The sequence below is a fragment of the Emys orbicularis genome, chromosome 8 (assembly GCF_028017835.1).
Source record: "Emys orbicularis isolate rEmyOrb1 chromosome 8, rEmyOrb1.hap1, whole genome shotgun sequence".
NCBI lineage: Eukaryota > Metazoa > Chordata > Testudines > Emydidae > Emys > Emys orbicularis.
This window is the reverse complement of record NC_088690.1, coordinates 104,705,626-104,732,080: the sequence shown is the minus strand read 5'-3', so window position 1 is coordinate 104,732,080 and position 26,455 is coordinate 104,705,626. Positions and strand designations below refer to the sequence as shown.

Genomic DNA, 26,455 nt, shown 5'->3' with positions numbered 1-26,455 from the left:
TTCATTTTACACATACTGAACAGAAGCCTTCATCCAACATAATTATCTTAGACTTAGGTAATGTTACTGCCTTAACAATATTCAGACCCAAAATTTGGCCTAAGATTGGCACATTCCAGTGAATAATGCTGCCCACATCCTAAACAAACATAGGTGGACAAAAAAACCTTATGGATGTGCTGAAAATGGAAAGCTACTGCTGTACTTCTAGTTCTGTGCACTGTGTGTTCTCTCCTTATTTATTTGTGTAAAAGGGTTTACTGGTTTCATTTGAATATAAAAAAATCATGCAATTGGACCTGACTTATATGATCCACAAAAAGCTCTGGCTTGTTTTTTGCAAAGAGTGACTATAGGAAGATTTTCACTTTACAAAATATCTGTCTGAAAAATGTCTAAACTTAATCTTTTGCCCACAGACTGTTGGCATATTGTTGAAGCCATGTAATGAAGATGCAGAAGTTGATGAAGAAAACAACAGTGAAAGGTATGCATTTCACTTTCACTAATATCAGTTGGAAGTTGTGGATTATTTTTTGAAATGTGTTAATTTGTTTATGGTAATTAGTCACAGTGCAATAACATACAGAGGCAAAAAGGAGCATTTATGAACTTGCCACTTAAAATATGAAAGGTGAGGCAGAAAAACTTTCTGTAGTGTTGGCATCCAAAATTCACAGAACTTGTTTTTTCATTCAAAAAGAGAGATTCAAGGCAAAACCATGATTGTCTGACTGTATTCGCACAAACTTGTGTTCTGGGAAGGAGAGAGAGGGAAGGTGTCAGAAGCAGCCTTGGTGCAGCCAGGAATACAACTGACATATATTTTTAAGTTTTTCAAAATTAACTTGTCTTGATTGTTACTGCTCAAATCTTAAGTGCTGGGCTGGGGAAGAGCAGAATGAAGAATTAAAATACTAAGTTCAGTAATATTTGCTACCCAATTTTTTTCACCAATACAGCAGAATATTCTCTTCAGAAATCCCACTACAGTTCTAGCAATTATTGCAAACAAGAGAATAACAGAAGGTCTTTATATGATCGGTGTAAAGTCCTCCACACAAAGATGTCTAACAATTTGCCAGTTTCCTAGATGTCTCCTTCCATCTCTATAGGGTAGTGTTGTCATTACTTGCGAAGAGCAGAATATCACCAGCCGCTACTATCAGCTAACAATCTTTATTTAAAACAATAACCAGTCTGTCTCTTATTTTTAGGCAAGATTGTGAATCAGTCGATGATAATGATAAAATGTCTTCACAATTGGTTCTGGTAAGAAATTGCTTCTTTCATTTGCTTTTTCCTTATTTTTGTAAACTAAAGTTTTCAACAGCTTTTCCACTGTGTCAGCAAACTTGGGTTAGGATTTTGATAATTTCTCGTGTGTGTGGTATGTGTTAGTGGAAAACCATGTCAGATGGCTATGCATAGACTTCTAGCAGTGAAATATTCTTTCATGAACAATGAAATCTTTGGTTGGCTAACTCTTTTTTTAAAAATGTTTGAAAATATAAAGAACTATACAGAGTGCTGTACAAATTTTAGTTACTCTTATAAGAAGTTGGAAGGTTTATGACAATATGCTAATTTTTCAGGTAGGGAAGCAGAGAGACATTAAGCCACACAAAAAATTAATGGCAGTGCTAGGATTGGCACTTGCTAGTTCCTGGTGCCCAGTTACCAGATGATGAAAATAAAATGTAGTATTTATTTAAATACAGGATTCTGGTAGCAAGATTTGTGACCTGAATGCAAACACTGAATCAGAAATATCAGGAGATGGAAGTGTTAATGTTCCTGAGGAATTAACATGTATCCAAGTACCACATCTAGATCTGAAGAATGTATCTGATGGTGACAAATGGGAAGGTAATTTTTACACTGATTTTGCAGTATATTCAAAATCATGAAAATAAATAAGTAGGGCTGCCAAACGATTAAAAAATTAATAGTGATTAATCACAAGATTTAAAAAAATTAATTGTGATTAATGTTAAACAATAATATAATACCAATTTACATTTATTATAAATATTTTTGGATGTTTTTCTACATTTTCAAATATGTTGCTTTCAATTACAACACAGCATACAAAGTGTATAGAGCTCACTTTATATTTTTTATTACAAATTTTTGCACTGTAAAAATATAAACAAAAGTAGTAGTATTTTTCAATTCACCTCATACAAGTTCTGTAGAGCAATTACTTTATCATGAAAGTTCAACTTACAAATGTAGAATTTTTTATATAAAACTGCACTCAAAAATAAAACCATGTAAAATTTTAAAGCCTACAAATCCACTCAGTCCTACTTCTTGTTCAGCCAATCACTGAGACAAATAAGTTTGTTTACATTTACGGGAGATAATGTTGCCCACTTCTTATTTACAATGTTACCTGAAAATGAGAACAGGTATTCAGATGGCATTATTGTAAACGCCATTGCAAGGTATTTATATGCCAGATATGCTAAACATTCGAATGCTCCTTAATGCTTCAACAACCATTCCAGAGGAAATCTAACCAATCTAGTTAATTTGTTTTGCATTAATCACTTGAGTTAACTGTGATTAATTGACAGCCCAATAAGTAAGATGTTTTCATTATTTAGAGGCTAGCTATCTGACCGCTCATGCTTGCGTTTTCTTCAGTTTTATCTGAAGAATGCATATTTACACTTGGGTATGACTACCACCATGTATAGAACTTTAAACTGCTGAACCAAGAGGTCATTGCCAATCTACAGCCCAGTTAAGAAAAGGACCTTTAGAAATTGAAAAGAAAAAAATAATTGCTCAGGAGTTTAAAGAAACAAACAAAAAAATAGCCAAGCAGCAAACCGCCAAGTTTAGACTAGAGATATTCTAAGGATCCTAAGGGATTTTACGTGCCAGTTTGGCACGTAAGTCCCTGGGGCTCCTTTGAAAATATTTGCTTTAATCTTCTGCAATAAATGATATAAGCAAAGTAGTTTTTTGTGAATGACATTTTTTTTTAACTTAAAGCGCATCAGCCCTTAATAGTGATTTAGGGCAAGATAAATATTTCTACATTTTATTGAATTGCAAAACTAAGGTATTAAACACTATCCACACAATTTACGTTTGATTAGGCCTGAAAGTTTTTTTAAGTCTACTTGTTTTTTACCTTAGAAATATCAGGAATGTCAGGTCTTGTCTTCCCTGTTCCACTGGAAGACCTACAATTGTGTATTGAGAGCTTTTCAGCTTTCAGTTGAAGAAAGGTATTAAACTTCTTAAAAAAAAGTTTTCTTCCAAGTTTTCAGAAGTTCAGGTTTTGTAGGGGGTTAACAAAAGTGTTTTAAAATGTATGAATAAATATAATTTCTTCTCTCAATTCGATTTCTCTATAATGGTCCTACCAGTTCACTATAGTCTTACATGATAAACAAGACCTAAATTCCTAACTTAGGTTCTTAACTCCTCATCCCATGAGATTGGAAATAACCTTTCAGGATTTCTGTATACATCATAAATGCAAAAACCCCAAAAACCTAACTTTTTCATGCATCACCTTTTGAAATATTTGTCTTAAGTTGGGTCTGATCTGTTTTCCTCCTCTGGTGTTGATACATCTGAATTTTTATCAAACCACCTACACCTAAGCTAAATGGAATTGAGACACTGGGAAAATATTGTTCACTGCCATCAATAATCAGAGTCCATTTACTTCTACTTTTTATTTTAAAAACCAAAGAGTAGATAGCATTTTTTTACAGATTAGTACAAGGTCTAATACAAACAGTTGGAAGTAAAGCTGTATTTTCATCAAGCTGTTCTGGTGACATGTTTTTGAGAACGAAGTTTGAATGGTTTATAAATCACCAGCAATCTTTGATAGATTGCAAACTTCCAAGAGGGAAGACTGTTCCTTCCCTTGTTGCCCTGTGACCAGACTTAAACCTTAATGAAATATTCCTAAAGTGTACATAAATTAGTGACACATCAAGCAGATATAGCACATCTCAGTTAGTAAATAAAGTTATACTCTGAAGATGAAATGAAATTAATGGAGATATCCCATCTCCTAGAACTGGAAGGGACCTTGAAGGGTCATCGAGTCCAGCCCCCTGCCTTCACTAGCAGGACCAAGTACTGATTTTGCCCCAGATCCCCAAGTGGCCCCCTCAAGGATTGAACTCACAACCCTGGGTTTAGCAGGCCAATGCTCAAACCACTGAGCTATCCCTCCCCCCCATCAAACAGTGATAATCATTTGAGAAAATTGCTATTATAGTTTGTCATTTATATGATGATGCTGATTTTACCTATGCATATTATTTGCCTATAATTGGTCTCCACAATAATTTCCTGCATGAATCCACACATTCCCTCCCATACCTTGCAAAATGGTTAGCTTTGAGCCAAAAGAAACTGTTTGTTCTATTTATGTGTTTAGATTAGTTGTCAGTTTATGCTCGTGGGTGCTAGTAAAATTTTGTTTGGAAGGCACAACATTTGATAAAGGAGTAACTATGCACAGGATGTTGAGAACCCTGAGGCCAAGTTTTCAGTCTGCTCAAAGTTACGCATCCAAGTTTGAACATTTTGGCCTGTTCATAGTTAAAGAAAGTAATTCACGTTTTCATTTGCAATAGCTTATTTATATTATATTGTAGACTGTCAGTGTTAATCTGTTCTCATTATATATTCTTATAAGACCTATGTGGCTTTCATTGTTCTTTATTTTCATGAATTCTCTACATGTAGATTATACCTTGATTTCATATATCCAGTTCTTCAGATAATTTAATGATCAGTTTTGTGTAAATTATTTTAAGATACGAGGATTGTCTACTTTACATGTTTTTGGGTTGTAAACTCATGATGCTATTGTATGCAAGATAATTTGCTTTATTTTATTGCTGCAGTATTCTAGGTTTGGATGTTCTCCAGTCCTGTTTAGAATTATCATTAGGACCCCAATCTTCCAAGCATTCATGCTGATGCAGACCTTTTTGGCATCCTGTTTAAGCCAATGAGTGCAGGCCCTGTGACTGCAGAAGTCTTCATTAGTGCAACTGTTTGCAAGATTGGGATTAATTTTCATTATAATATCTTGTTGGCAGAATCTTAAAAGGTTTGTGACCAATCAGATTCTTGCCTCATGTAAATGGCATTAAAAGCTTGCTCTTCTACTAGTGAAAAAAGCAAATGCGGGGACACAAATCATTTAATCTTATCGTTGGAGGTTGATAGCGGGAAGAAGCAGCTTTCCACATTTATCCTGTGTGTATAAGGATTACTGATCTCCATTACTTACAAGTTGTGAACAAAAGCTGCATTTTGAAAAAGTGTGTTTGTTAAAATTTGGAGATGCCATGCGGGTTTTTATTTGAATTGCAGTCAAAAATGATTTTCGTTCGTTAAAACTTTATAAAGTCTTTCGATTAACGGCCTCGTCGGGCAAGTGCTGAGAACCCTTAACTGCCATTGAAGTTACTGGGAGTTGAGAGTGCTCAGGACCTGGCCCAAAATGAGCAATTGAGTAGTGGGAATGCTTTCCCGTGGTATTGTATCTTCCTGCTTTACATGTTATGTATGGTTTGTTCTGACTGTGCTGTGTGTTCACTTTAGTATTTTTGCCATTCTTTTTCATTTTATTAGCGTCATGCCCTATCACTTTCCCCCTCATTGATTTCAAAACAATGCATCTGCAGAGAGAAGGGGAGGGTAAGTATGGTTAACCATATGTTCAGTTATCTTCCTTTTTGATGGTTTATGGTTTGCTTTCTAACTAGCCCTTCACCTGCTGTTCCCATATCTTGGGACAATTCTTATCTTCAAGTGAAAAAGCTTCCCTTTTTCTGTCTTACACTCATGTTTACAAGTCAATTGTTTAAACAATTATGAATTTCTTTTTCAATGGGAAGCAGGTACAAGGGTTATTTTTTAATGTTACATTGTGGGTTTATTGTCATTCTGCACACTTTGAACTCAGTTTTCAAATTCCAGACTTTCACTGGAAAATACAGATTCTGTTACCTTTTGAAAAGAGAAATGAATTATTTTTTAGAAATATAAGCAAACTGCTGGGCAATAAAACATATTTCAGAATTTTAAAGGACACTATCAACTGACTTGTTAAGATTTTAACTAACTTTAAACCTTTTAAAGATTCTCTATTGTTTTGTAATCCCCTGCTTAAAAGCAGTCTCTCCCAACAAATAGTTTCCTTGCTTCTAATGGAGCTTGACGGTGTAATTCCTTTTTGTTTACCTCCTTGTTTGTTCACCAACAAAAACAATTTTGCCAGCAGAGCACAGCTTCAGGAGTAGTGTTGAACTGTGACTGCAGGTCAACACGTGGAGAAGTCTTGAGTTGTGTAGTCCCTACACAAATATTGATTTCCCCCCCACCGTCATCATTGTAAAGATGGATTTAAGTAAACAAACATTGCTCCTAATTGATAGTGTCCATTTTACCTAGCACTATTCAAATGTCAAGAGGATAACTATATAAATAAATTGGTCAAGTACTCTGGAAATCCATCTGCTCTGTAATTTGCTGCAACTCTTACCGAAAATGCATACTTCCCATAGTCTCCAAGTTGCTTAAGTCTAGAAATAATGCACAAATGTGCTGGTGATTTGTGCAAAACAAATGCATACTCATTAGATATACTTTGAAATACCTGACAGAATTTGTAGCTTTCTAATGTATTTCACTATATTTATTCACTTTGTGTGTGACACATTGTTTATAGCATTCAAGATTAAGCCTTGGATACACATTTATTTTTCCTTTTGACACTGTTGTTTTATTACTCTTTTAATAGACTAGTGCCATTTTTGTGTTCTTGTTTATATTTTGTAGAGCCATTTCCTGCCTTTAAATCTTGGCAGGAGGACAGTGAATCTGGAGAAGCCCAGCTTTCCCCACAAGCTGGAAGAATGAATAGTCATCCTTTGGAGGACTGTCATCCAGTGTTGTCGCATCGTAGTTTGGATTTTGGACAAAGCCAGCGTTTCTTGCATGATCCAGAAACATTAGACTCCTCATCAAAAGCACTTTCTTTTGTTAGGTGTGTACATTAGTGCAATTTGGAAAAAACTGTTAGCATGAAAATAAATGATGTTGTATCTCTGCTTTCTGTTGTAGATCCTGGTGTTTTTCAAGACTTGGATGACTAATTGAAGGTCTAAGTGTACCATGTGATTATGTGGCCATTCAAATGATGACATAATTCTCCCTTTTGTAAAACTGCTATATAAGTGCCTCCTCATGCCATAATTAGTTGGTCAGGGAGCTTTGTTTTAAGGGACCAAACTGAAGAAGGCATCAGGTGCTGGGGTGCTGCTTTTTGAAGAAGTGCTTGTCCTGCAGAGTTCTTACAAAGACTGAGCTATGGAGCTCTGTAGAATAGGCTTCTCCTCTAACTGGGGAGCTTGCTAAAGAGGGACTTCCTCTTGCACACTTTGGAGCTCCTCTAGAGTAGGGGCAGGGCAGGCTGACGCTTCTGTGCACTGTAGGATCCCCACAGCTGGGGATGTGTCTGCCTTGTGTAGGTCCTAAGCTTGATTTTAATGTTAACAGCTCCCCAACTCTATCTCCTTCGGACTTCCCCACAGACAGATCTGACTTTGAGACTTTCCACCTCCTTCCCAGCTGCGACTTCATGTCACTTGGGGAAGAACGGGAGTTCAGTTTGGATGAGACTTGTAGCAGGCTAGTTGTGGGGAGAGCAGCCCTAGGCTAGTCTCTGGAGGGTAGAGAGGTTCGTGGCATCGTAGTGAGTGGGGGTTTCCTCTGTGCTGTCCGTTGCTGCGGAGTTTAGCTCTAATGTGCCTTGTAGTACAGGAGGTTTTGAAAGATGTAGTTTGTAGTTGTGAGAGATGCTGTTTTAAGTGGGAAGAGTTCCCTAATAGTTTGGCCGACCAATCATCACTATAAAGTTGCTTCCAGCTCTGCTGAAATGGAAGAGCGGTTTAGAAAAAAGTTTTCAGTCAAGACGCTTGTACCTGTACGTTCCTGTTCTTACCACAAGCTCTCTCCATGATGGACAGTAAAGGCAGTTTAAAATTGCTATATTTGTGAAGCTTATTTTAGTTTTTAAGATTTCTGACTACAGTGAAAAGTCTTATTAGAATCTAACAAGAAGATACTATTTCCTTTCTTTGGGATCTTGGGTGAAGAATAACACTTTTTCCCAAATCTTCTAGATTGCAGAGCATCTTTCAACTCTGTGTTAGAGGGAACAGAGATGTATTTTACCTGTCTCCAGAAGCAGGCAAAGAAATGTCCTGAGTTCACTAAAGAAATCACCAGAGTACTTTTTTTCAGTGTCTAGGAAAAGTGCTTCTTTCTATTAATCTAGTCTTTGAGAGTGGAGAGCTTCAGAGGGCTAGCATCTGAATAGATAATAAATGTTTTGTAAACTCCAAAGGAGAAGTTGCATTGTATATAGTTATCTAAAATGAATGCTACTGTTGTAACCTTGGAGAAGGATGCAATCAGCAAAGAACGTCTAGCCTTGAGGATGAGATATGCATGAAGACTGAAGACTTTTGTCCTTGAAGTATTGAAGCAGCAGCAACACAGACTTTTATACCCTCCTTTATTTTCAAGGGCTTTGGTATGGTAGCTTGGTGGAACAATCTGAAAAGACCTTTCTGAAGAGATAAGTTAGTCTTGGCAGGTTCTTTTGTGTAAGGTACTCCCTAGAGCTTTCTTTTGAACCCTGCATTATGTGTGCGAAGAATTTTTTTGGTACTAGCAAAACTTTCAAGAGGGAATTTATCAAAGAAAATTGTTGAAAAAATTTCAGGCAAAGGTGTTTGAGTTAGAATTTTGTTTTGTCCATTGAAAGCCAAAGGGCCTCTTGCTCTCCTATGCTTTTTGGAGCCAAGGAGAACCAAAACCTGCACACAAACTGGGCAAGGAAGTGTGGAAGGTAGGAAAGCCGGCTTTAGTGCATGGAACCTTACTTGCCCAAAACCCTATGGAAGCAGAGGCATTCTCTGGAGTCTAGCTAAATTCACAGGTTGGAAGCAGACAGAGCTGTATGACAGCTGCTTTATGTGGCATATCCGTCCACACCCCATGAAAAGCAAAATGGTACAAGCTTGTTCAGCCCAAGCCTGCAATAGCAGCTTAGGTTCTGCATCTGTGCTGTGGAAAAGCCTTTGCTCCCAAGAACTGTTGGAAGGTAGCAGTGGTTAGGGGGAGCATTTAACACTACAGTTTCTGAAGGAGTCATGCTGTCAAGCAGATACTGGGGAGATGGGAGACTGCCAGCAATGTGAAGGCACCCAGGTTCTGTATGGGTGTCCTTACTTCCACTGGATCCCTAAGATCTTCAGCTATAGGGGTCTGAACCCCTAGTATTTTCTGCTGTGAAGAATGAGTTTCAACTCAAGGAGTTGCAAATTCTCTATATGGTAATAATCTGCTTAGGGGAACATGACCCTCAAAGATAGCCAATTATTCAGTGTCCTTTTCTGTCCGATACTATTACTCTGAAAAGCACTTTTAAAAAAGTGCTTGAATGTGTGTTGAAAATAGTTGTCCCAGGACTGGAGAATTTGGGAACAGGAAAGACCAGATGGGACTCTAACTCTTCATTCAGCTTTAAATGTTTTGACATGAAAAGTTTTGTCTCTTCCCATTCCCTCACCAAAGTCAAGAGAAAATTAAAAGTTTGGGAAAGACCTATACCATGGGGCAAACTGATGAGTACAATCTCAGAAAAGTGCATATCAGATCATAAGCTCTATACTCTTATTCTGCATATACCCTTCATAACACTAATCAAGCATGTGAGCTCTTTGAGGACCAGGTATCCCAAACATTGCTAGCTGTGTAATGATACCCTGTTCGGTATATTACAGACAGGTGCATTAGTGGAAATTCTGTAACTACTGATTCTTGGTCTTGAAATGTGGAGGAGTTTCAGCCGTGTTGGATCCCAAGAAGCTGAACAAATGCACAAGGAAATCCAAATTCAGCCTGAGGACTCCATCTTCAAATCTATCATTAATAAACCGTAGGGATTGTAGGGTTTATATATTTGGTGGACGCGTATCTTCATAGCCTTGTGAGACTTAAAAGCTGTTTTTAATTGGTAAAATCATTACTAGTATATTATTTTATAGCTTATTTTCAGCAGCTCTGTGTTTTTCACCAAAAGGCTATTTGTATTAGTGCTATCACTGAGTCTAAAAGGGGAATATTTGTTTTCCCTTTTTAACTAGCATCTTGATTAAGGAAAACTTCAGAGAATAAATAACTCCAAAGAATAATCTAGGATTTGAGATGAATGGGCTTGTTGATAATACGAAGAAAGCAAGTTTTTTAATCCAGTCAGATCATCTCTCATCTAGGAGTTCAGTTAGCCATTAGAAGAGTGATCATCTGTGCTTTGGAAGAGTGGGTAGCATACTACAGAATCGTTATTTTTGAATTAATTCAGAACAGTTCAGGGGTGGGTGTGTTTAAAAGAACAACCCTAGTGTTACAGTACTTGGGGGTAGGGATTCTCTTATCTTGATGTCTTATCACTATCCAAGGCATCAAGATAAGAGAATCCCTATCTCCAGAGACTGGGGTTGTTCTTTTAAACATGTGCACACACCTGAATTGTTCTGAATTCATGATGTTTCTCTGTACAGTTGGTCATACAAAAAATTAACCTGTATTTTCTAATCTGAGTTTCAATCAGTCTCTGAATCACTGATGCTATGGACAAGCCAGGAACACTACTGCAGGGGCCTCTGCTACAAAATCCATCAAAGGAACTGTTTTTAGAACATATGCTCTTTGACGCAGGGATGTCTTCCTCTGTGTTTATAAAGAATTTAGTACGTTTTGGGCACTCCGGCAATCTAAAATAATAACACTTGTAGCAGACACCACCCTGAGAGTAGTAAGTGTGCATTGAAGCAACTTGTTGGTCAAGGGAAAATCTCTTGAACTCACTAGGAATAAGAATTTTTTTTCTGTATTCTTTTATTTCCCTGTTTGTGGTTTTACTATTAATTTGTTTCTGTAGGGAGGATTGATGGACATGCTCTCTGTGAATAAATGAAATGTCTTGCCTATTTATTTAGAGGTACCATTTTCACCAGCCTGATCCTTACATTTGTGTTTAAAGGAAAGATTATGGTTTTCCTTGTAGAAGTGGGTTTTGTAATAGCATAATAGTTTTTAGATGTCATAGTTTGCAGCTTTTTAGCTGAAAACATCTTGTGGCAAGAGGAAGGGGTGGCTCTTATATATGACTCCCCACTTGAATGGCAACTTTTCCAGCTGCCCATGTTTTCATTTGAGCAGAGTACAACTTTACAGTGATGATTAGTGGAAATGTAATGTCAGAGAAAAGAAGTTAATAGGTTGGAACATTTTCCTCTTCATTCTGCTTAGTCATAAAAACAGATCAGTGCCTTTTGCAGAATTCCGTGTGACCTGTGAAATGCATGTAAATATACAGTTGCTTGCATTGGTTACAGCAGCAGTTTCCAAACATTTTCCCTCTATGACCCCACTTTCACGTGTATTGCTTCCTGTGACCCCAGACAGCATGGAAGACACCAGTTAAAAATGGTGTCTCCATGCAGCGTGACCTTGCATGCACTGTATGTACAAAGTCACACTGCATAGAGGGCACCATTTTGCTTTATAAAATGGCATTCTCCTCACAGCATGACATCAGGTATAGTGTGTGAGGTCATGCTACATGGATGGCACCATTTTGTATTGCAAAATAGCATCCTCCATGCGATATGACCACACATGTATTGTGCATGTGAAGTCATGCTGTGTGGAGGACACCATTTTGTAAAATGGCATCCCCCGCACACTCAAGATTACTATGACCCCATCTGCTGATGGAGTGACCCCACTTGGGGTCACAGCCCACAGTTTGGGAACTGCTGTGCTACAGTCTTTAAAACGTACAAAACTTTGACTGTTTTTTTTTAAATTTTTAATTCAGAACACGAAGAGCATCCTTTAGTTCAAAAGATGACAGAAGGGAAGACAGGACACCCTATCAGCTGGTCAAGAAGTTGCAGAAAAAAATAAGACAATTTGAGGAACAATTTGAAAAGGACAAAAATAGTAAAGTAAGTTAGTAGTCTGCAAGTTAACATCCTAACAATGTTTGATTTTTTTTTTTTTAAATCCCATATTTTTTTTTTTTTTTTTTTTAATTTTTCAAGGCCAGAGTCTGTCACCCTTACTTACGTTGAAAGTTGCCTTATTCCACAAGGAGTTCCACTAAAAATTAACATCTCCTTGTGGAGTAAGGTATGACTCCAACGTGAATAAGGGTTACATTCTGGCCATATGTGCCCAGCCTTTATGTAGGGGCTATGTTAGGGGGTGCTATGATGGGAGGGTGGGCTTCTGGCAGATGGAAAGAAGTTAATTCGGGACCATATCCTTCAGTGAGTCCCTGCAGGGGCTTTCTCCTACTGGAACTTGCCCATCTTCTCCACTCTATTCTCCTGATGTTACCTGTAACCATGCCCCTCTTTTCCTGCCTCAGACTGGAAAACATTGGTAGTAGGCAGCATACTGCTAGTGCTGAGACCGAAGGAGGTCCAGCACTGACCTGCATGCAGGTTAGTTGGAGCTGTCAGATGAGATAATGTGGGTGTGGAGGAGAAGGAGAGGAACAAGAACAACTTAATTAGAATGCTCTGGCTAGTGTAAAAATGTCAAATGTTTGTAAAGATTTCACTCAACAAGCTTTAAAGAACAAACTTGCTGTGGTTTTCTTTGCTCCTGTGCAAATGTAGTTTATGTATTTTTTTTCCAGCCCTCCTATAGTGATATTGCAGCCAATCCAAAGGTTTTAAAGTGGATGACAGAGCTTACCAAACTGAGAAAACAAATAAAAGGTATGGAATGCTGCACAAGTTTTGTTTTCAGACAAAGATAAATTGCCTCACACTAAAACTGAAATAATTTACACATTCAAGAACAACCCTGGGGGTAGTAGAAATCATTTAACTTCTGGATCCTTCTGATTTGTTCTCCAAAACCAGGAGTAGTTTACACTTGTCTGTGGGACTTCAGGAAGGGCTAATTGAAAATCGTTTGTATAAATAAAATTTATTATGTCATCCATCAGTTCTTTTGTCATCTGTCTGTTTAGTTCTAAATAGTTTTTGAAATCTTTGTTCTTTGGGATGGGGCAATTTTCTTAATCCAGATGAAAAGCACAAATGCTCAGATGGAGAATTCATACCTCAAACACGTCCACGAAGTAACACTCTTCCAAAAAGCTTTGGCTCGTCTCTTGACCATGAAGATGAAGAAAATGAAGATGAGCCCCGGGTTATGCAGAAAGAGAAGAAGCCTACCAAGGAGGCTACGCTTGAACTCATTTTGAAAAGACTGAAGGAGAAACGAGTTGAAAGATGCTTGCCAGAAGACATAAAAGTAAGTCTAAACTGGCATTTCTTAGAAACAACAGCTTCAAATACTGTCTAAAAGAGCAATAAAACATCAGTCATCTGAGATGTAATTTTATCAGTAGGTGAGCTTATCTGTCTGGCAAGAAGATTAGATTTATTTCAGATGTCATTTAATTTTGAGGATGCCTCTGAGTAAAGCCATGGTTTTATTCAGAACTTCACTGTCTTCTAACTATAGTATAGTCTCGTTTGTACTTGCGATGGAAAGGAGATGGTTGTAATACTTCTCAGGAATGTCCACTTTTAAGCCACTAATGTATTAGGCTTACAAAAATGTATCATTGCAGCACATTATTTTGTTTTGCCAAAATATTCAAGTGTATGTTATTTCGGTTTCTTTAGATAAGGACAGAATATATGGAATATAACTAAATTATCTGATTTGCTAAGATGCCTATCATTTACCAAGTTGCCTAACGTAGTGAAGCTATTGAAAAGAGGTACTTGCATGTTTGACATAGATGTGAATTATTCTTGTCTAACAGAAAATGACAAAAGACCATTTGGCAGAAGAGAAAACATCTCTCCAAAAAAGTCTTCTGTACTATGAAAGTCAACATGGACGGCCGGTAATCTTTTCTTAACTTCCTCAAAACTACTCTAAAATACACCTAGGCAGCAATAACTGGTATGCAGTGAGGACACCGACTGTTAACACAGTTATTTACCAAGAAATAATATAATCTATCAATTGTGCTAATCAATTTCCATGTTACCATTGCTTCTCGCGTAGTTGTACATAGTTTTAAAATTAACATGATCACATTTACTCATTATGTAGGGCTTTTTTTCTAAAGCAAAATGTTAATGTTGAAGGCAGGCTATGGAATGGATTGTATGTATAGTTCTGTAGCTGCAGAATTCTGCCCATTGACTTACAAAGAAAAGAGAAATCTTATGCAAACACATTCCAGTATTTTGGGGATTCAAGCCTTTTTGCCAGGACTCAAATCAGATCATTGTGATTCAGATCACTGAATTTCTCACTTAAATTTGCATGACAAAATATTTTTAAATTTTTCACAAAAATAGAAAATTGTAAAGGTGCACGCATTTAATGTTTTGTTGTCTTGCTGACTATAAGTATATAGCATATTTTTTTTATCTAATTCCCATATAGAAGCTAAAACAGATCTGTGACTTGGCTTTGCAATATAACTCTCAGCCTGCATACTACGTTTAACGTGACACAATGCTTTGCGTAAATATAACATTAAGACTTTAGATCTAGCTTGGAAGACTTTAAGGACAACAAAACTCATGACCTACAGTTCAGCTGTGAAATGGAACTACTGTACTGGAAACAGTTCTGTTGCTTGTAGTTGTTACTTCATATGTCCAGTTATATATGAACTTAGCTTATCACGAGCAATGATGGAATGGCTATCAGAATTGTGATGTGCTGAAAACCAAACTGAAACAAGTTGGAAGCAGTATTCTTGCATCATTCTCTATTTGGCATTTTGGAAGAGGTGTAGTTTGAGCTGATGAAACAGTGATACAAATATGTTCTAAACCACTCCCAAGTTCTTTAAGATACAGTAAATGTTCAAAATGAAACGCAACAAGAAAACTGTAAAAGGTACTAGTTTTGAATGTCTGTACTTGAGGATACAATACAAGAGGGCTTGTATACTCTATTTATAACCTTGGAAAGACTTGGATCTAAAATTCTGTATTTATTGCATTTTCTTGCTAGATGATTTCAGCAGCAGTATTTTTCTCTCCACTTATTCATAGTTAATTACTCTAAATGTGTCCTTGATGGATCTTCTTCCAATCCAGTTGCCTTTAACCTGCCTCCCTATATGTGTCCCTGATTGATATCACTAGTTGTCCAACCACTGGATGTTCCCAAGCCCATTTCAAATTGCTATTATCCTCTATCTCAAGGGGCCAATATCCCAGTGTGCTTATGCTATAGGCCAGGAAGGGGATAGTGTAGAAGTTTAGCTATGCTGGCCCTACATCACTCAGGGATTTCCCCATACAGAGGGAATCCTTAGCTAGCCATTTATACCAGCTTTCTGGCTTCTTTATGCTGTCAGAGTAGTGACTGAGAATCTGCAGTAAAACCAGATGTTCTACCACAATAGCATCTTTCTCTTACTTTGCTTATCATTTCTAGAGAATTGTCAGAATCCATCCTCAGCCTGCCTCTGCTGTTATCACTAGCCACTGCTCCAATCTTGGTCCCTTTTTCTCTTTCCCATGGCTCTTTGCAGTGAGAAACTACTTTTCTATGTGAGCTGCCTTGTCTATTGGGAATTCTTCCCATCAGTTTTTCTTTAAATCATTCCTGAGAGCTGTGTTTCTATTTGGTGTGTGTTTCTCTTAAGTGTTATATTAGGTTAAAAATAAACCACATTATATTACAATGCCTAATTGAGCAGGATGTCAGAGCTGATGGCTGTTCATGTGAAGTATGCTACTCGGTTACATATTTCTTTCTCTTTCTTTAGGTTACTAGAGAAGAAAGGCATGTTGTTAAACCTCTCTATGACAGATACAGACTTGTGAAACAAATGTTGACTAGAGCAAGCATTACTCCCATCCTTGTAAGTAAAGCAAATATTTCTTCATGTGTTAACCAGACTATCACCTGACAAATGTTTTCAAATAGTTAATTTGCAAAACATATCATGAATAAAAGTGCTCCATGCTTTTAAAAACTATAGGGCACAATCCTCGTGCTCAGGGCTGTTGAAGGGTGAGATGGTAGCTCTAAGCCACCGTTACACATTCCCAACCCTTGGGGACTGCCATATTGCACTCCTGCCTCTTCCTGGAGCACTGTACCTAGCCTGAGTGTGCCATCTGCACCAGGGTGCCAGAAACGGCTGGTGAAAAGCTGGCTGTGCTAGCTTTTAGCAAGCTCAGGAGTTGTCCATTCTGGGGGAATCCTCCTCAGCCTCCTTTTTAGGGCTGGCATAAGGTTCCTTTCTGCCACTTAGATGGTGCAAAGTAATCTTTCCAAAGGCTGAGGATCCAGCCCGATATAGAGAGTGTTTCCCTAATTGACTTTGGATTTTGTACGTGTATCGAGAGTAAAAGTGTGAATGGAAATTCAGAAGGAAAATATTTGAATTTTATGCAGATTGTTTGAGAGAGAGCATGATATGGTTTTTACTTTATTTTAAATAATGGAGTGATGGGCACAGACTGTATTTTATTAGTAAGCATTGATCTTTGTAAAAGAGGTACTTATGACTTAAAACAGTAACATCCATTGCAATTCAATTATCTGCTTGGAATAGTTCATTATAGGACATCTGTTTTTAGGATTTACTGATCTTATTTTGTTAGTGTTATAACAAAACGTGAAAATTCCAGTAATGTGCAAAAATGGAATTGAACGAGATTAATTGATTGACATTCCTTTATGTAAGAGCTTAGAATACTCAACATGCATTTGTATATAACAAAAAGCAAATGTGGAATATTGCAGGGGTCACCATCAACTAAGAGGCGGAGTCAGATGTTACAGCCCATTATAGAAGGGGAAACTGCCCACTTCTTTGAAGAAATTAAGGTAAGTAGAACACTTATCAAATATTTCAGTTCCTCCTTGCATATTCAAGAGAAATGTTTTAAATCTGTGTTGTAAACTTCTACTTTATCACCATGCAGGAAGAAGAGGAGGATGTTGATAGTTTGTCATCAGAATTTAATGATCTCTTAAAAACTGCTGTCCAAACACAGTCTATTTCAAGCCCAGCTGAAAATTCGGAGTCTGATCTTGAAGACAGTCAAGAAAAGCTGACTCGGGACCTCCGACTATCAAGTATCCGAGCAGCTTCTATGTGCGTATGAATAGAACGTGATTAGTGCTGTACTATTGTGAGAGTTACACTGATGTACTTAAGACCTATAACACCAAATGTGGAGTTTCTTAATATAAGCAGTTGTCTTTCTGTATCTCTCAACAAATGTGTCTGTTGAGTGATTCAAATGAAAAGGAATTCATCTGAGTGTCCAGTCTACTGTTCAGCTAAGTGTTTAATTCTCTTAGTAAGTTGTTTCAAATTATTTTGGGTTGATGACTGAAGAACTGTATCTCTTTTATTAATGATTAGCCTATGTTGGTCTCCCCCCCCCCCCCCCCCTTCCCATAAAACGTATCCTGGATACCAAACTACTTCTGAGCAAAATCAATGTAATATCAGTCCACCTAGTTTCTTCATTTTGTTTTTAAGAGGGCAGATGAGGGTTTCCTTCTTATTACTTGGCCAATGTCTTTTTCTTTCTTTCTTTCTTAATTTTTAGGCCTGAATTATTAGAGCAACTTTGGAAAGCCAGAGCTGAAAAAAAGAAGTTACGCAAAACTTTACGAGAATTTGAAGAGGGGTTTTATCAACAGAATGGGAGGTTAGTTTAACAGAACAATGAATATCAGGCTGGTGCTTCATTTTTTATTTACTATTACTTTTTATTTATCATACATTTAAAAAGTTTACTCTGGGAAACTGAGGCACTAATTTTTGTAGCAGTGTCATCTTAATGTCCACTTAAATATGACCAACCTTCGTGCACTTCAGTACAGTATTCATTATCAAAATGTTTTACCACTCCTTCCATATTAAACCAAGAGTCCTAGCAAACGGAATTTAATCTGTTTTGTATCAACAATCCAGTTGTATGTACTCTTTCATTATGCATAGTCTCATGAGGGACACTCCTTTTAATATAGGACTAGGTCAGGGGTGGCCAACCTGAGCCTGAGAAGGAGCCAGAATTTACCAATGTACATGGCAAAAGAGCCACAGTAATAGGTCAGCAACTCCCCTCCTCCCCCCCACTATCAGTGCCTCCCAGCAATCAGCGCCTCCCCCTCCCTTCCCGCACCTCCTGATCAGCTGTTTCGTGGCATGCAGGAAGCTCAGGGCAGAAGGGAGAAGGAGCATGGGCACTGCAGGCTGAGGGCAGGGGGCGGGAAGGGGTGGAGTGGGGGCAGGGCCTGTGGCAGAGCCAGGGGTTGAGCAGTGAGCACTCCCTGGCACATTGGAAAGTTGGCGCCTGTAGCTCCAGCCCCGGAGTCGGTGCCTGTACAAGGAGCTGCATATTAACCAGAGCCACAGGTTGGCCACCCCTGGACTAGGTAATAAAATAATCCAGATTCTTCTGTGCATTTTAATAGTGATGGTGATGCACTCTTCAGTCTTCCCTCCCCCCCTGTAAAGTGTGAATGGAAATCAAAAGAACAATTTATCTCATTTTATAAAACCAGGATAATCCCTCTGTTTTTATCTAGTGAAACTTTTCTACTAAGAAACATCTACTTCTCTAGTGTTCCAGTAGATCATTCTAAACAGAGGGTAATTGCTTCATAAACAAGAAGGGGGGCATATTTTTGTACCTTTTTTTTTTAATATATATTCCTTAGTCCCTCACAGTCCTCATTCTTAGGTGTCTATTGTTGCAAATTTGGCATAACCTGCTACTGTGCATATATTAAATGCATTAGCTGTTTTTTCAAGGTAATAGTTAATCCACACCCACATATGAATAGAACATAATTTATCTTGCTTAACTAAGATTTATATTTACCTTTTGGCCAGCTATAAACTCACTGGCAGCTGTAGATACAAATTCAATTAGTAGGGCTTCATTGTGTGCTCATTAAAGTCAGTGGCAAAACTGACATTGACTTCAATGAGTGAATGATCAGGTCTATAGTGAATGGCAAATAACTTTTTAAATATTTAATTATAGTTTTAGATCTGTTTATTATTTTTTCTTACCTCAGAATTGGATTATAATTTGTAGCTATCCATGAAGTTATTTATTCCCAATATGATTAAAAAAAAATTCACCTATGGAAAAAACTTTCAGAAAAGCTGGAGACATTTTGTAAATATGCTGCTGGTGATTATGCTGAATTAATCTCCAGATTTTTCTCTCTCCCAAGTATTTTTAGTCAGTCATTCTACTAACTTTAATCCCTTAGCCCTGGGGCAGTTGCAGTATGTCTGTTGTCAACAGGCTGCATGCCAAAAAGGTCACCCAGAATCATATAGCTAACTCATACTACCTCAGTGTGTGATGTTTGACTTTCTGAGATGTACAGGATTTTCTTGGAATTTAAATATTTTCTTCTCTTTACAGGAATGTACAGAAAGAAGATCGGGCTCCAATGCTTGATGAGTACAGGGAGTACAAGAAAATTAAGGCCAAGCTTAGGCTTTTAGAAGTCCTAATCAGCAAACAAGATTTTTCAAAATCAATATAGATTGTTTCTTAAAAACACTGAATAACATCATGTTTCCTCATACTACCATAGTACTTATCAGGTGCTTGTGTTCATTTTGTCATGCACTGTTGAAAGAACCCAGTTTGTGCACTTTATTATGGTGCCACTATAAAATGTTTGAAGAGTAAGTAGGTCCTGTCTAGAGAGCAAATAAAATGTTCTAAATTAAGAGACTGCGCTATCCAACTTTAGCAAACACATAGTTTCCTTCAACGTTTTATATTACAGATGCATCTTGTTCCAGAAAGACTATAGAATTTTGTCCTTTAAGCATTCAAGAACTTTGGAGAGTCATCTTTTTGTTATCAACTTTTTGTTATTACCAACTGTTTGCATTACTGAAGAAATTAAGGTATATATCTATATCTTAATGCTACACTGAACTACTCCTGTTGCCTTTTATTATGGAAAACATGACACAAAATTCCACACCCGACTCTTTTCCTGGAATACCAAAAGTGAACAGAAATTCCTTTCAGAGAACTGCTGTGGAACACCTTTGTTTGATTTCTGGTATTCTAAATTACATCTGTCACACGGTAATATGTATTATGATCAATGGATTTTGCTACTTAGAGGTCACATTTCCTCATTGATAAGGATGACAATGGACAAACCAGAAAGTGACCTTGCTTAGTGTACTTTTAAAACTTGGAAAAACTGAACAGTTATATCACATGCTGCCTACAGGACTTATGTTACTGTTGTTCATTTTATCAGTTATTGTTTATCAAATAGTGGTCACATAGTGTTTTGTCTGAATTGGATACTGCATCTCACCCTTCAGAAAATTTGAGAAACAAAATAAACATTTCAGTTAATGGGAAATCTGATGGTGCTCAGACATTTGCAGCTCCAGCAGATAAGAGCTGGTTTAGGTCAATTACATAATTTTGCTGTATCTGAAACAAATTTATGAAGGGCTAAAATCACTGTAGTTAAAATGCATCTGAGAATGGACAGTGTCAGTCTTAGGGGGAAAAAATTACTGCTGTATATCACAATGCGTTATGCAGCTGGGGAACAAAAATAAATGGTTTAACCCTTGTGACGTAAGCAAATAGTACATGGGCCTCGCATGATTCAGCTTCAGAATTGATACTAAAACAATGTTTTGATTATCACATCCACTGTGTTGAATGATTATGTAGCTTGCTTATGCTATACAATACAACCGCCATCAACAACGGTTTTTGATCCGGCAAAAACTAAGTGTTAATTTTAACTGGTGCTTTTTGGATTTTTCAGTGTGCATCAGTTTGTTTGTGGCCATGTTTTGCATGCACCTACTCTCACTGCATGTTTTTATGACTGGCTAATGCCAACACCAATATTATTCACACTGCTTAATAAAAGACCAAAAATGATTTTTTTCACAAAGTTACTAAGAACTGACTAGCATGTAACCTCATAGATTAGTTGTTCTGTCATGTAAACATATGGAGTAGGTTCAGAATGGGATTTCTAGTGCACCAGGTCATCTGTGTGCTGTAAAATAGCTTTTTTTTTTTTTTCCTTTTCACCGTGATTATTGGCATGTAACTTTGGAATTTGGAAGAAAGCACTAAACTAGTTGTGCATTGGTGGTTTGCCTTTTTATACAGCAAGATGATTTTTAGTGGACCCTAGAGAATTGTGAGGTTAAACTAGCCTTGAGACCATTTCTCAATTTTATTCAACTCCATTGTGCAATGTACACTTTCAGTTACTTTTCTTCAGTCTGCAGACGCGGGTGTATCCAAACATCGAAACTAATGTGTACTGTATGGTGTTGTACATGAATGTTTGTGTTTTATATATACCACATGCAAAATGTCAATATGCACTATTTAAATGTTTTAAATAATATATTCCTCCTTTATAATGCTTAAATCTATATGATTCCAATATTTTTATAAGTGAGTGAATGATCAGACTGGTTCCAATTCAGAATTAACAGCTGCTTTGTGTGTGTTATGCAGTGTTTGGCTGTTTATTCAGTAGAGTAGATGAGCATGGCAAGAGTTATGCTACAAGTGTGTTTTGTGCCATCCTTGTTGAGCAATAAATAAATGGTAGAATTAGGCATTTTGTGATATAACATAGTTTTACTTTGGTACAAGTAAAAACGATATATCTATATATCGATATATAGATATATATAAATATATATAAATAAACCAGATATAATTGCATTGCTATGTCTGGCATTCATTGTATAGACTTTTATAATAAAAGTACCTTAACCTGTATTGTCATATTTCATTGCAGTAGTTTCTTTTCATGATATTTTCTTCAATACAAGGTCCTAAAAAGAATGTGGGGTCCTTTAAAATTCCTTTGGGTTCATATTGTATTCTCATTCACTCCTTAGCTTGAGCCTTAATCTTAGATAGACTTTTGGTAAAAAATAGTTTTGTCAAACAATTCACCACCTGCCAGTTAGGTCAGAAATAGTATTCACTCATAAAACATGCACTCCCAACTTTACTCACTCCTGTATTCATCATGGCCAGCAAATACAGCCATTGCATACATTTTCGTAAGCACCATAAGGATTTTTTTCTACAGAGATGGTTTCTAATAGCATCTGTTTGTGTATGATCACACCTAAGACAATCTTTGACTGTATTCTGGTCTTTTGAAGAAGCCATTCTGTTATACTTGTTGCATGGGGTTATGAATCAAACCTGGATTTTGTCTCTGAGGACGTGTACCATTTGATCATGGTCTTCGAGAATCACACTTGCTCCTCTTTCTGTAATGATACAGACCTCTTCATGTATCTTGAGGCTTAAGGAAATAGGTCACCTACTGTCTTGGTTCCCACCTTAAACTTCTGAAGTCCTGCTGACACTAATTAAATCAACTATGAAACTTCTGAAATACACTGTCAAATAAGTGTATTTATAAGTATACACTTATACAAGTCTGTTCACATAGTAAACCTTCCTTGATTACACTTAAAGTACAGTACTTAATAAATGAGAAACCAATTAAAGCAAACTGTCGGAAGGATAAAAACATTGTTTTGCCATTTTTGGTAAACAGCATTAAAAAAAAACTAGCACCATGCTGCCAAATTAATATTTGAGATAGTCTTGACTTCCAGAAGACTTCGTTGTGTTTTCAATTTTGCTTTGAAAATGTTTTAGTAACATGCTGAATGAATTTAACTTCATAAAATATATACAGATTAATGTGGACACTTTTCTGAAAGTGTTCTGTCAAAACTGAAATACTTTTATATTAAGAAAATCCAAAGCTTTAATAGTATCCATAATCTATAGCAGATTTCCTTTGAAGTACAAAATGCATAGTATTTAGAAAGATCTTGACTACGGGCAATATATTAAACAAAAGAGCTTTACGTTGACTGTTGTCTTCGTTTATTTGAAATTATTCTTGGATACTCGTGATATTCTGAAAATGACAGCAGGAAAGATGGAGTAGATCTGAAGGGCAGCAGTTAGTTACAGCAGTGATGATGGCCATGTTCTGCGGACATTCACAGGTATAAAACCCATCAAAGGCAACAGTGTAACTGAGGGTATGACTACACTGCAATAAAAAAACAGCAGCACCATGACTCTGAGCCCAGGTCAATTGACTTGGGCTTGCAGGGCTCAGGCTCCAGGACTAAAAATTGCCGGGTAGATGCTCAGGCTGGAGTCTGGGCTGACACCCATCCCTCCCACTGGGTGTCAGAGCTCAGGCTCTGGGGTGAGCCCATATGTGTACATGGCAATTTTTAGCCCTGTAGCCCCAGCCATGAGAACCTCAGCTGGTCTGAGCCGGTTGTGGCTATGTCACAGGTCTCCTATTGCAGTATAGATGTACCCTGAGGGGCTACCCTTTGCAAAAACACCTGCTATCTCCTATTCCTGTCCATGCTAGGGCAGGCCTCTGGCGTCAGTGGATGGAAGTGATGCTTTGTCCAGCAAAGACTGATACCATCACCTATTGTTTCCAATAGGGCTCAATTCAGGACAGATGACGACTCCTTAATTGCCATGTGAGAGCCAGGCAAGGACCAGGGGAATGTGGAGGTGCCAGGGATGGGGCTGTGGGGCAATAGGGAGGGTATACATGATTGGGGCCAGGCAGGGAGGCAGACTGAAGAGGAATGCTGGGGATTGAGTGAGTGTATTGAGGAGTTGGAGGGGGCATGCAGAGGAATGTGTGGTGGAGAGGGAGAGTGGGGAGGAAAACAGGCCAAGTATGGGTCAAAAGACTGAAACAACATGCAGGAAGAATGAGTGGAGCAGGTGCCTATTCTGCCTGCCTGTGGAAAGCGAGAGAGCAAGCAAATGGCAGTTCCCACTGCCCAGGGGGTCAGAGAAGGTCACAGCCTCCCAGCTGATCAACGAACAGGGAGGCTGCATATTTTGCATGCAGATTGACCCTGCGATGATCACACACAAGCTGTGCGACTTCCCCTAAAAGTGGAGCGGAAAATCTAAAAAAAAAATGTGATTGGCTTAAAAATCATGAGCTTTAATAAAACCTAGGCTGTTTGCCTCATGATTGAACATGTGGTGTTTAGGGCAGTATTTTGAATACGAGGCAGTAATAGTGCCTGCTGCTCTGGCATGGCCCCTGGCACCAAGCAGCTTGCAGTGAGAGACTATTTGGGGGATGTAGTGAGGAGAGAGCACCTGAGATGGGGAGTAACAATGTTCTATTAAAGCAAAATAAGTCAAGAAGGGAAAAAATGAACATAGCCAAGGATTAGGAGCAAGCATCCAGGGCTAGGGAAATCCCCAGCTATAAATCTACCACTTCAGGTTTTTTTTTTTCTTTTTTGAGGGCGGGGGATTGCTAGGGGACAGTCACAGTAAGGCAGACCTGGGCCAATACAATAAATAGCCTGTTGCAAGTTCTAAGCTTCTAAAGGTCTATGGGGACTTGTAATCTGTGGAGGTCATGTGACTGAAGACTACAGCAGGGGCTGCTGGGAGAAGGGGGCCAGGCTATAAAAAGATCTGTGTGTTGCTCAGACCAGTTGGAGAACCACAGTGGCAGGAGTGCTTGGAAACCTCTCAGTATGGGGCTTAAGAGCCCTGTGAAAGTAGCTGTGGCCAAAGGCCTGGAGAGAGCTGTAGATCAGAGGACTGGGAAAGAAGGCCTACAATGGAGATGGCTGTTGTAGGAAGTAGTCCCAGGAATCAGCAAAGCAACACAACTTGGGAATTAAGGCTGACAGCTGCTCTATAATTTAGTACTATGGGCTGGTCCCTACCTATGATGCCACATATAGGTGGGGAACCCTTGTAGCAAAGGGGAAGGACTGTTATGGAGGATTCTTACCTCTGCCCCAGAAGGAGAGGCAGTCTCAGCTCAGCCTGAGCCGGAATCATCAACTCACTGGAATACCCAAAGTGAGGGGAAACTGAGGCATGGCTCGACCCTGACACTAGGATGAAGTAAGTGACTCTATCGCAGATGCCTTCCTAACTCTGTAATATGGTACTAAAATGCATAGCTGCTTCTCCTGTGTGCTTTTCCAGACACAGCTGAGGCAGTTCTACAGCAGTAATGAGGTGCTGAAATAGACAGTACAGGCCCTGCTATGTATTCTTTAAGCCCTGGGCAAGATGGAAAGAACATGCAGGTCCTGTCCCTAGGAACCTATTAAGTGGGAAACCCAGTGGATGGTGGTAACAGAGCGGGTTTGGGGTCTTAAATTTCCTCTTAAACTGGGCTGGTGATGGTGTTACTGATGTGAGCTAATCTTCATCTGGCCCTTGCCAGTAGAGGATAACAACCCCTCACCCTGATCAGTCTGGCTTGGGACAATGGCTGGCCTCAGGTTTTTGGCAGTGTTTAAGTTAGTAATAAAGACAAATCTGGGGAGAGGAGTTTGGGCCATTTCCAGTGTTTTTGCTGTTCGGGGAGCAGGGCAAGAACCAAACTAAAGGTTCAAATGATACTTCCTGGCATTCAGCTGTCTGCTGTTTGGTACTTCAGGTATTTAGCTACTAATCCCAGTGCTGGTTTCAGCTCCTAGATGCCCACACCACTGCAAATCTTTCTAGGGCAGGTGCACTATGCCAAAGCTTGTTAACCCTAATGACACTTCCCAATGACCAGGAAGGTGTCCTTGCTATTGATTGCTTTGAGCCGCCATGCTGCAGTGATTTATATGAAGCAAACAGCTGTGGGCCTTCCTTTCCAGCTGAGCCCAGCAAATTGCTAATGGTGGTTCTTAGCCTTGTTTGCGTCTGAAAAGGAAAATCTTGCTGCCAAGGGGTGTATGTGCATCCTTCGCTCACAAATTAGAAAATTGTAGGACGGCCAGACAGGCAGTAAATGTTCGTTCAGTGTGTGTGTGTGTGTGTGTGTGTGTATACACAAACACAGAGTAGATTTCAAAGGGTTTGTGATTCTGTTAGGAGGAATAGCATTCCTTGTCGAGCTGACTCTTCATAACGGGAATTGGTTCACTAACAGGAAGCACTGGGAGAGTGAACAGAAATGCCTGATGAGCATGACTGGATTTTACTCCTACTGGTCAGGCATGGTGGGATTCTCACTAACACCAGACAGCTGACGGGGCTGCTGAAGACTTTACTTGTTTGAGATAGGCCATTCCTTATTCTCATCAGTATTTGTATACGCAGTGGGGCATTAGGAAGATATGTTAGGTCAGCAGAATTATGAAGAAAGAATGATTAAAATCTGCTCTAACTAGTGATAGATTTTCCTTTTCACAAACGTTCCTGCCCTTGGAGGGGCGGGGCAGGGAAATGTGACAGGTGGGGAAATGTGACAGGTGGGTCAA

The 26,455-nt window shown here is 38.4% G+C and overlaps 1 protein-coding gene across 1 annotated transcript in view; it reads left to right on the top strand.

The window, feature by feature from the left end:
• Positions 1–19,671, top strand: part of FAM13B (family with sequence similarity 13 member B) — an 82,179-nt gene extending 62,508 nt beyond the window's left edge. The window contains exons 11-24 of the mRNA XM_065409044.1: positions 420–487; positions 1,218–1,272; positions 1,722–1,869; positions 5,629–5,694; positions 6,838–7,045; positions 11,954–12,083; positions 12,782–12,863; positions 13,178–13,407; positions 13,928–14,011; positions 15,905–16,000; positions 16,891–16,974; positions 17,073–17,245; positions 17,709–17,810; positions 19,548–19,671. Coding sequence (XP_065265116.1) covers positions 420–487; positions 1,218–1,272; positions 1,722–1,869; positions 5,629–5,694; positions 6,838–7,045; positions 11,954–12,083; positions 12,782–12,863; positions 13,178–13,407; positions 13,928–14,011; positions 15,905–16,000; positions 16,891–16,974; positions 17,073–17,245; positions 17,709–17,810; positions 19,548–19,671 — 1,650 coding nt within the window. The remainder of the gene's footprint in view (positions 1–419; positions 488–1,217; positions 1,273–1,721; positions 1,870–5,628; positions 5,695–6,837; positions 7,046–11,953; positions 12,084–12,781; positions 12,864–13,177; positions 13,408–13,927; positions 14,012–15,904; positions 16,001–16,890; positions 16,975–17,072; positions 17,246–17,708; positions 17,811–19,547) is intronic.
• Positions 19,672–26,455: the final 6,784 nt, after the last annotated feature.